At 40.5% G+C, this 12242-nt stretch overlaps 2 protein-coding genes across 2 annotated transcripts in view; one reads left to right on the forward strand and one right to left on the reverse strand.

Annotated features, from left to right (window-relative positions):
- LOC134651934 (breast cancer anti-estrogen resistance protein 1) overlaps positions 1-12242 on the reverse strand; it is a 199253-nt gene that overhangs the window by 111351 nt on the left and 75660 nt on the right. The gene's annotated exons all lie outside the window — the stretch shown is intronic.
- The window catches only part of LOC134652316 (RAB11-binding protein RELCH homolog), a 42140-nt gene that overhangs the window by 2033 nt on the left and 27865 nt on the right, over positions 1-12242 (forward strand). The window contains exons 4-10 of the mRNA XM_063507488.1: positions 360-578; positions 1141-1451; positions 2005-2187; positions 3134-3296; positions 8301-8466; positions 10436-10807; positions 11630-11975. Of these exons, the coding sequence (XP_063363558.1) occupies positions 360-578; positions 1141-1451; positions 2005-2187; positions 3134-3296; positions 8301-8466; positions 10436-10807; positions 11630-11975 (1760 nt within the window). The remainder of the gene's footprint in view (positions 1-359; positions 579-1140; positions 1452-2004; positions 2188-3133; positions 3297-8300; positions 8467-10435; positions 10808-11629; positions 11976-12242) is intronic.

Raw genomic sequence — 12242 nt, forward strand, 5'->3', positions numbered from 1 at the left:
CACAATGGTGCTTATCAGAAGAGTATTTTTATATTCCAGCCAGATATATTTGCTAAATGTTTTGGAATATAAAAACAGAGCTTATCAATACTATATCATTCTAATTTGCATCATTATTGTTAATTTAGGTAGAATAATGTCAGAGAAGGAACAAGTGAGCAACGTCCAAGTAGTATTTTTTACGTTCTTTTAAGATCCATATGGAATAGATAGACTATAGTTAGGTATTTGGACTAGCTAATATTGAATTCATGAAAAAAATGAAAAATATTTATTGGTTTTTGTACAAGTGTTACAAGTAATAGGTTGGGATCTTCTTTTAAGCAACAGATATGCTTCATATAACTTATCTCTTACAGGATTTCGAAGATTGGGATGACGTAGGTCTAAACATGCCGCGACCCTCAGGCCTAGTGTCCCTTTTCTGGGGAAATTCTGCCATAAATGTCCCAAAGACAGATGCAAGTACAGAAACGGACTGGCAATGTTCGGATATGGACTGCCAGACTCACTGTGATGACAATGTGTGTGTGAGTTGTCAGACGTCGTTTCAAAATGATACTGATTGGAATCATGAGGTGAGTTTCATTTATGCCATAAGCAAAGCCTAATAGAATGAACCTTTGAGCGTTTGAACCATTAAGCGGCCTTAGCACGAGTGTACCGACAGAATCTCGCGCGCGAGGGACTGTAGCGCCGCACTCGTGCTAAGTTGCAACAACTTTTATTAAACTAGAATCTAGATTCAGCATTGGTACTGCTTTACATTTACATGAAAGTTAATTCGGTTTCGGTTTAAAGATCTTTATTTTCTCATAAGAATAACAATTATTCACTTAGGTACATGAGAATACAACAATCAATTACAAAATTAAATTAAATTAGTGAGCAAACTTATAAATATAATCGTGCCGCGCTAGTAAGTAAGTAAGTATGTACGTAGTGAAAATACAATCTAATTATACCTAACAAAAGCGGTGTATGTCAGTTAGAAACAAAACATGCAAACAATTATGAGTATCTTCCTTGAAAAAAAAAACACTTTAAAAGCCTCTCACACTTAAATTCATGTGCCATCTTAAAGTGCTATTTTCACTACACAGTTGTCTCTAACCTTCACAGAATACAATTCAATTTCAGATACTTATTCAAGCAGAAGAAATAGAACTCCTCAAGCAAAAAATCATACTACTAGAAACAGAAAAGTTAAACTTTCAGAAATTATATGATGCCGCCATAGTTAGTCTAAACTCCTTAACCAGTCCAGCCTCAGAGAGCAAAGGGCTGGAACTCCACATGCCAGAAGGGAAGATGACACAGGTTATTGACACAATTGAAAGTAGGCCTCTGCCCTGCACTGCAACGGAGAACCATTATGGCAGCGGGCAATCTACCCACAGTGCTACTCCGGACCAGTTTGAAATGATTGATAGTGAGAAGAATAGTGCAATGTAAGTACTTTTATACATGTACTAAGCACCGGTTTCGCTCTACACCGGGTAAAACCAAGCTATTGGCTACGACGTAGAATTAGAAGTGTAGCTTAGAATTGAATAAGTTATCAGATTTTTATTTTAGATTCAAATGACAGTTACTATGTGCATATGTGATGGGATCACAATAAGCTATATAATAGCTAACAATACATTTTGTACCTATTGTTACCAATAGTTTGTGTTACTAGGGATCGAAATGATATATTTCCGTCAAGGGTGTACATTGAATCCTGAGCGTAATGAGGTATTCAAGTGTTAACGCCCAAGACGAAATAATTTTGATACCGTGTGACACATACTGCTTTTTACATCAACTATGAGGAAAATATAAAAATCTTAGTGTTGACACAATGTGCAAAAAAATGTAAAAATAGTATACTAGAAGAGAAAAGTGTTACTTTGATCCCTCCTAGCAGGGAGGAAAAGTGCCACTTTGATCCCTCCTAGCAGGGAAGAAAAAGCTCTTTTCCGAATAAGTGGTGTGAAAGTCTAATTTCTTTGTTAACAGAGTAAGAAAAGAAGGCTCGAACACTAGCTCATTCGAGCCAGCGCTACTCGGTGACGTCACAAGCCGGGGCTCGCCAACGCGCGGGAGCGTCACGACACTCGACGACACGTTAAGCATGAACGACGCGGCCGAGTGGACCCGCGTGCACTACGACTACGACTGCAAGGAGATGTGGATCGACAGGTCAGTGCCGACAACGCACCCCGGCGTCACGACACTCGACATACTAAGCAGGGATGTTGCGGATGCAGATTTTTTTGACATCCGCGGATGCGGATATTTGAAGGCTCAAATCCGCGGATGCGGATGTCAAGATTAGGTACTTAGAAAACGTCAAATATTTCATTTTTAGTATTTTTTTATTAAAAAAACGAAACGTTTAGTATTTGAGCAAGAATATAGGTGCGTTATATTTAATAAACAGTAACTTCGCCGACTTTTTCTAGATCTAGACGATTTCGTTAAATTACCTAGCACTTACGCCACCGCTAAGACGTTCCTGTACCGACTTGTTCGACATCCGCATCCGCATAAGCTCCGCATCGATTTTATGCGCATGCGGATGCAGATGCGGATGTTAAAAATAATGCGGAAGTTCCGCGGATGCGGATGCGGATGTTCGCGACATCCCTGATACTCAGCATGAATTTTCAATCTAGGTCGCAGTCCAGTCCTTGCTTTGTCTAACGTACTAATATCCTGAATATTTAGTGAAGTTTAGATATACCTGAATAAAAAAATCTTACGCTTTAAGGCTTCGTCACACAGGCGCGTTTTCCGGGCGGGGCGTAAACGTTTTATATGTAAAAGCGACGCGCCCCGCTCACGCGTCGCCCTGAAAACGCGCCTGTGTGACGAAGCCTTTATTCGTGAACCAGCTGATACGTACTTCCTGTTAATCTGGTTTATCAACTATACATATGCTTAAATATTACTTTGACCGCCAAAGACGTCAACTGACGCTCTCAGCTACAGCCCAATATCAACCTTCGTGCATTCGGACAAGGTTCACGATGACGCGCCGCACACGATACGCGTGGCGTTCAAAGAGAGTGTATTTCACGATAGGTGCATTTAAGCAATTGTCGCCCTTGCGGACAATTTACATTAGGGTATATTTTTCTTCCAGCGGTCTACCAAACACCCTAAAGCTGTCCTTAATAAACTGGTGCAGCGAGACCCTGAGTCTGAATGAGCCTTTGACGAACGAGTTGTTGGCCGAGCTGGTGAACAGTGATAAACCGGTCACGCTTTCGGAACTGCTTATGTTGGTCGCTGATACGATGCCTAAGGTATGTATTCAAGTTTTAAATAAACGAATTAACACATTCATTGCCACCCAGCCAAACAAGACATCCGCGCCAGGCCACAAAAATTTCGTCAGACAAAACTGTAGTGCCACGATCCCGACTATCGGGGCGTCCGGCCTGGGAACTAAATCATAAAATACCCGATAGTCGGGTTTTCCGCACTCAATGTGTTAAGTGAAAACATAAAGTAAGTATAGTATAGAGTAGTCTGCCCATACAAGCCTCGCTTAGTTCCACAAAAATTCAAGAGATGTCACTCAGAGCACCATTGGGCCTAAATATATATTTGTGTTATTTCAAATGTTGCCAATTTTTAAATTAACATGTATAGTTCTAATTTATTTAGCATATTATAACAAAAACCTTTTAAAACATCCATTTACACATAGTAAATCGACGCAGAAAAAAATAAATAAATAATGGCAAGAACTATTCTAAGCGCCATCTATCGCATTACTAGACAGTTAGTTTCTTGCCGTTGTAACATACCATAACACACTAAATAGCTCGATTGTTTGAGAAAGACTATCAATAGATGTCACTGTAGTAAATCCTCATCATAGACTAGGAATCCTCTAGACGGAGTTTAGAGGTTTAGAGCAATTATTTCATGAAACCGATGCTGCCAAAAATACGGGGGTGCGGGGGGACGAGGTGAGCGAATCCCGTGCCGTGATTGGTCCGTTCAAAGACACGGACCAATCATGGCACCGGATTGACTCGAAGATGGAGTATAACTACCGTATAAAGCTTTGGATTCCTCCGAAAACGGTGCCGTCATATAGCGGCCGCAAAAGACGGCCGTCTTTACGGTGGCGACATGGCGACACACCGTCATCCACCAAGGTCAAAGCGGCAAATTTGAAAAATGTAGGCGCGATGGGATAACGTCCCATAGAAAATTTGAATTTCGCGCCTTTTCCTACTGACAAGATTTGCTTGATCATCTATAATTTACTTGGAGGATGAAATATAATCAGGAGAATGGTAAAGCTTACCACATGAGCTTACATATTGCATTGAAGATATTGTTCGCCGACTTGCAGCTCCAAGTGACATCCACTGCAGATCATGCTGTCATTGAGGTTCATGACTCTAAGAGCAACCACAATGTCTACCAGGACAACAGAAGCGAGGCGAAGTGCTTCGGCAGAGCGACGGCGTACGCGTAGCAGTGCGGCGTAGCACTGTGACGTAGCAGACGCGGCGTAGCAGACGCGCCGTAGCAGACGCGGCGTAGCGTAGTAGTAGATTGTAAGGAGAAACCCACACTCACGAATAAAGCGTGTTGTAGTTGCGCGAAGTACCAGGGCGACAGAAGCGTGTAGTAGATTGCAGCACACGGCGAGGCGCGCGTAGCACACATACGAAGCGCCGTGCGGTTACTACGCGTATATTTATGCGCTCCTATTTATACGCGCGGATTAAAATGTTGATTTTATTTGAATAATCCAGAATTAAATTTAATAGAATTTAGCGCGAAGACTTGGGTAGGTCTACACCGTGCGGCGGTCCGGGGGGAAGGGGGAATATTTATACTAATTATAACAGAAAAAGTTTATTAAAACAAACATCAAATGCTTTTGTGTAATAATTTCAGGTTTGATAGGTACGGGTTTTGCTATGGGAGAAGTTGAAAAGGAACGTTATGAAAACATATCTTTGTATGTATAGGTACTAAGATAGTACAAATCATGTACAAATCTGTTGCTTAAATATTTTTAAAACACGACGCGACGTTGCCAAACTGCTATGAGTTACTGCGAAGCGAGTCCAGTTTAACTCGACAACGTCGCATCGTATTGTTACAATAGGGTATTTTCGTACTAGTCAAATCAGTTACTTATAAGAATTGAGCATGAATTGAGGTATTTTATCTCTTTAGGATCGAAAGAGCTCGAGAATTTGAGTACAAATAACACAAAAGTGGCAAAAAAGATCACAATATAAAAAATGGCAAAAATAGTAGTTTTCGATATAAGTGCGAGAAGTATGTCATTTTGCACGAGTACCGAGCTTTCGATTTTTCCGGTAATATACGTCACTTACAACGGATGCCTTTGCTTTGATATCTGGTGGCGTTAAATTAACTCCAAAATCGTCTGAATCACTCATTTTTATTTAATAACTTATGCTTTCGTGGCAATTACTTACAAACATAAATCACTTAAATGTTGAATAAAAAAGGCGGGAAGGGAATAAAAAAGTTTTACTTAATTGAAGAGAAATTGTATTATTAAAATTAAAAAAAAATAATTTTCAGAACATGTAATTATACTTGGTCAACCAGATCTTGACAGTAGAAAAAGGCGGCAAATTTGAAAAATGTAGGCGCGAAGGGATATCGACCCATAGAAAATTTGAATTTCGCGCCTTTTTTTACTGACAAGATTTGGTTGACCAGCTATATATAAAAAAACATGAATCTTTTTTTATTTCTTTATATTGATATATATCTAATTAATTACATTTAATTTAAGTGTAGTGTACGAATGTCAGCTTCATTCAGTCGCGCGTTGTTCAAGTAATACTGTTGGGTCTCGTATAATACTCCTTTATGCCCAATCGCGCGTTGTTCAGGTGGGTCATTTATAAGCGGGTCTCGCATAATACTCATTTATTTAAAAAGTATCAATCAGATTACTTTTTTGCAGTAGTGTAAAAAAAATCAAACTTTACGCACGATTTGCAGCTACAAAAACTAAACTTTTTGAGCAATTGTATTTAAAAAATATAAAGAAACGCTCAAGTACCAGTAGCATGGTGGCATATAGACGGACTTACGCCAGTGTGTCTAATCCTTTTGCCATGCACCAATGGTAGCATCCGCAAAATTATTATGACAGGTATTTATTTTCAGCCGGTTTAAATAGTTTCGGCAAGACTTATGATGTAGCATTCGTATAATATATAAATATTATCATCACCACAGTATCGTTTTCCGAAATTACTTTATGGTTATACCGTTTGGCTACGCTATTTCTCTGTACCCTGCCTCTCCCTTCCCTCCCTGTACTCCTTAAGTGCCCGAACTCTCTTTACTCCTACTGAAAGATACATAAGACTATCCTGTTCGGTCATTTCCTTCCATCCCTCATGCTTGATCCAGTTTTAAACTAGATTCATGATTTATTCAATACGCTATAAAGCGACATCTGTTGATTACTTCTAATCGTTGGCAACGACATATGTCTACTAACTTTCAATAAAGACGTATAGATGTCGTTAGGAATTCTATGATTTGGATGTGACACAGCGCCATCTCGTATCCATGATAGGCAACAGTGCATTTTCAGTGACGCCATCTAGTAATGATGCGCTTTTAGGCGGTCGCATTTGAATGTATGGGATAGCATCGTCTGTATATATGTTGTCTGTGGTGAAAATAAATAACTATTATGGGACATTCTTACACAAATCGACGCAATCCCATAGGAAGTTCGATAACACTTTTGTTTTCAGTACGAGACAACGAAACGTAGGTAAGTATGTAAATATAAAATAATAATAAAATATAAATAAAAAATAAACTGTTTATTTGTTTATTAGGATCACCAACGGAAGATATAATTTACATATACCACAGCCAGTGTAATTAGTTACTAGTTTAGGCAAAGGAATGCCAAAACGAATAAAGCCGTGTAAAACATTCTGGCCGCAGGTTTTACAGTTAAAGCAGTATTAATAACACCTAAAATATTATAGGAATAAACTGATAGATTTTTAGTCGTACAGCATTCTCGATTCATTCTTGTTTAGTGTTAAATGAAGTGATTATATTATCATTATTCGGAAACGTGAAGCCAAGGTCAGAAGGTAACAATGCGTGTTATTAATTGCATATAATAGCAGAATACGTGTTAGGTTACGAGATAATATGCATATATGCAACGTTGTGTGCACGTGTGTGTACGTAAGGTCATAACATGTGCGTGGTATGTTGCAAGCTCTGCATAAGTTGATTTAGGAATTGAAATTGAATTCGCACAGATTTGTCCATTAAACCATTTAGCACACAGACAGTTGTGAATTCTCATAAAGCTGAGAGTTAGAATTTTAAAGGTCATAATTATACCTAAATCAAAACACAAGTTCGATATGAGCGTAAGTCGCAGACATTGTCACACCATTCCATACTGACGCTGCTATGAGATGTGACGTCACATCCCATGGTGACGAGAACAACTCGTGTAATATTGTGTTTAAGTATCTACGCAGTACAATTAATTTTTCGTTGAAGTTGAAGGGATATTGGATTAGGATTGATTTTTTTTTACTTTATCATTTTTCTTTTATTTTATTGGGGGACACCTTACACCAGTGGTTCCTAACCTGGGGGTAATTACCCCCGTGGGGGTAAAACTGGTATTTTACGGGGGTAATAAGCTAACCTAATATAACAATACAACAAACGTACACGTTTTATTTTTTATTACCATTGGGTTGGGAGGAGGGGTAAAATCAGGTTCCCTAGTTAGTCATAGGGGTAACCGGACTGAAAAGGTTAGGAACCACTGCCTTACACAGATCAACCTAGCCCCAAACTAAGCAAAGCTTGTACTACTTGTAATACTTATATACATAGAAAACACCCATGACTCCGGAACAAATATTAGTCTTCATCACACAATTAAATGCCCTTACCGGGATTCGAACCCAGGACCATCGGCTTCGCAGGCAGGGTCACTACCCACTAGGCCAGACCGGTCGTCAAATTGTCATTATATTTTATTTTTTATTATATATCGATTGCCTATTTTCAATCAATTCATCTGATTGATATATAGGTCAGGGGTCACTAAATGGCGGACCGCGGTCCGCATCCGAACCGCCGGCCTATTTTATTTTTTTGCTTATTTAATAAACTCAAGGAGAAACGGACCACGATGGTCATTTTATTTCAAGAACTGGACCCCTGAAGAAACTAATTAGTGACCCCTGATATAGGTGTTATAAAATTGAACATGTGACATCTATTACTGTCAGGTGCTACCTCACACGCTGGTAGCTCGCCGTTGCGAAGCGGCCGCGTTACTGGCGAGCTGCGCGGCGCTGCTCCCGCCAGGAGACACGAGGCGCGCCCGCACCCTGCAGACTCTGCTCACGCTAGTGAAGAAACCCGAGCCGGCGGACACACGCGCAATTTGTGAAGGTAAATATATTGATTCATGTCAGGTGCTCCCTCACACGCTGGTAGCTCGCCGTTGCGAAGCGGCCGCGTTACTGGCGAGCTGCGCGGCGCTGCTCCCGCCAGGAGACACGAGGCGCGCCCGCACCCTGCAGACTCTGCTCACGCTAGTGAAGAAACCCGAGCCGGTGGACACACGTGCAATTTGTGAAGGTAAATATATTGATTCATGTCAGGTGCTACCTCACACGCTAGTAGCTCGCCGTTGCGAAGCGGCCGCGTTACTGGCGAGCTGCGCGGCGCTGCTCCCGCCAGGAGACACGAGGCGCGCCCGCACCCTGCAGACTCTGCTCACGCTAGTGAAGAAACCCGAGCCGGCGGACACACGCGCAATTTGTGAAGGTAAATATATTGATTCATGTCAGGTGCTCCCTCACACACTGGTAGCTCGCCGTTGCGAAGCGGCCGCGTTACTGGCGACCTGCGCCGCGCTGCTCCCGCCAGGAGACACGAGGCGCGCCCGCACCCTGCAGACTCTGCTCACGCTAGTGAAGAAACCCGAGCCGGCGGACACACGTGCAATTTGTGAAGGTAAATATATTGATTCATGTCAGGTGCTACCTCACACGCTGGTAGCTCGCCGTTGCGAAGCGGCCGCGTTACTGGCGAGCTGCGCGGCGCTGCTCCCGCCAGGAGACACGAGGCGCGCCCGCACCCTGCAGACTCTGCTCACGCTAGTGAAGAAACCCGAGCCGGCGGACACACGTGCCATTTGTGAAGGTATAGTACCTAGTTTATGTGACTGCTACATAATGAAAGGCATTAAAACTCGAGTGTGGGTTTATGAATTAGAATTAGAAATTTGAATGTCATTACCAAATCGATTTTGATAAAGTAATGAAGCTATTATAACATTTTCACAGATAAGAAATTTGCTGTAACAAAATATTTTATCTTAATGTTGGCCATTATTTACGGATTTCAAAGGCATTATAGAGGGTTTATGATATGTGTGTAGATAAAATATATTGTCTAAGTCTAAATAAAGTTTTATTGTTGTTAACGGTAGAAGTCTGTATTTTCGCCCGCAAACACTCACGCATTTATTAAGTTGCGCTATGGCCCGGCTCAGCTTGCCCCGTTCGATAGTATGTGTATGAACTGGATGAAACTTGGGCTTATAGCATATTTACCTTCGATCAACACGGGCTTCCGACACGTCGGAAGGGATAGGCCCAAGCGATATCTTGACATTCAAATCATTCTGCCATTTTTCGCGGGGGGGGGGGAATGTGCACACAGTCGCACTTCTCACACACTTACATACAAAATCCAATCTGTAATGACGACACAAATACATAGAAAATGACACACTACACAGACAAATCTTGCACACCACGATCTGTTTTTGTGTACGGACGAATCACAAGTATCACAACACGCACACTAACACATTTTCGTCAAAGAATTTTATTGTTTTCTGAGAGATGAGAAGTCGGATTTGTCGCTCGACCGATCCGCAATTTGTACTGGGCGAGCAAAATCGATAAATCCAGCAATTACATGAGACTAAAATATAATAATTGTGTTTAAATGTAATTAAACGTATGACATGTAATAAAAATATTACATGTGAAATGTAACACCTTCTTTTTGTAAATTTGATGTCCCCGACCTCTTTTTACAACAAAAAACCGAGCAATTAGGCATTTTTTCTGCTGCTGTGTTCACTCGCGCGTCTGGACTCGGTCTAGTTAAAAATCCGAGCGCAACTAGTTTTATTACCCGCGCTAGATCAGTTGATCTTGTACCTAGGCAGAGGGGAAATAGTGCGAATGCCGCATCCCTTCCGTGTTGATCGAAGATATTTACAGATTGATTAGTGTTTAATGCGAGTTCATTCGCTACTTGCCAATCAAAGTGTAAACAGGCCCTTACCATTTCACGTTAACAAAGTTTCTCGTATACTCACATGTTTATTTTTTATTTTCAGCCTCATGTCTTATAGTGAAATGGGGCGGCGCAGGCGAGGTCCTATCATCCATCGCCGAACTCCTCGCCTCACGGTCCACGGAGCGTCGTATCCTAGCCAGCCAAATATGCGTAGCCATAGCACCATACGTACCCATAGAGCTATGCACATCCTTACTACTCAGCCTAGTCACATTAATGTGTGAATCTAATGAACCAGAAATACGAAGTATTGGGCTGAAATCAGCCTGTTTAATATGTCCTGTGGCCGAGCATAAGTATGTACAGTTGGAGAATCTCATGTTTAGTTTTCTGAAGGACCCGGTGGATAAGAATGTTAAGGATGCTGTTAGAATATTTGTTCCGCTGTTGGCGAGGAACGCCTTAATTTCAGGTAAGTAAGCGATATTGCAGATGTAATGATATATGATAATCTTAATTTTAAAACTAAAATCTAAGAAAATGCCCGCATACTCATACGCTTTATCTCATTAAAAATAGCTCGTTTGACTACTTGGAATATGGTCCTATTACACTAAACTTGTATATTTTCCTAGTCATCTGAATTTCCTTTTTAGGGTTCCGTAGCCAAATGGCAAAAAACGGAACCCTTATAGATTCGTCATGTCTGTCTGTCTGTCTGTCCGTCTGTCTGTCCGTCCGTATGTCACAGCCACTTTTCTCCGAAACTATAAGAACTATACTGTTGAAACTTGGTAAGTAGATGTATTCTGTGAACCGCATTAAGATTTTCACACAAAAATAGAAAAAAAACAATATTTTTTTGGGGTTCCCCATACTTCGAACTGAAACTCAAAAATGTTTTTTTCATCAAACCCATACGTGTGGGATATCTATGGATAGGTCTTCAAAAATGATATTGAGGTTTCTAATATCATTTTTTTCTAAACTGAATAGTTTGCGCGAGAGACACTTCCAAAGTGGTAAAATGTGTGTCCCCCCCCCTGTAACTTCTAAAATAAGAGAATGATAAAACTAAAAAAAATATACGATGTACATTACCATGTAAACTTCCACCGAAAATTGGTTTGAACGAGATCTAGTAAGTAGTTTTTTTTTAATACGTCATAAATCGCCTAAATACGGAACCCTTCATGGGCGAGTCCGACTCGAACTTGGCCGCTTTTTTCTACGTGTCAAAACTTAGATTACCTGTTGCTTTTAATTTTATCAGTTATATAACTTTTTTTTTCAGGCAAATTCTCAACGGAATTATGCACACGAATATTATCGAATTTAATAAAATCAAGCAAAGAAAGCGAATCAAAGAGTGTTATATTATATTTAGAAGTAATGAGAGTATTAGTATTATCGAAGCTGGCCTACGTAGTGAATGTACAAATCGTTAGAGAAGTTACCCCTATCTGTGATACGAGTGTTATGTTACAAGACGTGTTATTGGAGAGTGAGCAGGACAGCTTTATGGACCTGCAGTGCTATTTCACGGAGAATGTGGACGCCAAAGGATTGTTGGTGGCAATGAATAGTTTATTGTTGAAGAAGGATGTGAGATGGGCGGAGTTGAATTGGTTTATTGAAATGTAAGTTGGTTTTTGACAATACATATTTGTTATTTTGGTAGTCCAAGTCCGGAAGTTTTAAGTAACTTGATATTGCCAGGTATTAAATAACTTAATTCCTCTTTATTTATTTTTGAAGTGAAAATTTCTTTAGCGGCGCTGGGCACTTTATGAGGTGGGGAAAAAATTATAAACTCGAGACAGCGTAAGGCAATCACGTGACCGTAAGGTTTAGATGGCCACTCATTTAGATGGCATTTAAATCAATAACGAAAAACTCAATGACAT

This window comes from Cydia amplana, chromosome 11 (assembly GCF_948474715.1).
Source record: "Cydia amplana chromosome 11, ilCydAmpl1.1, whole genome shotgun sequence".
NCBI lineage: Eukaryota > Metazoa > Arthropoda > Insecta > Lepidoptera > Tortricidae > Cydia > Cydia amplana.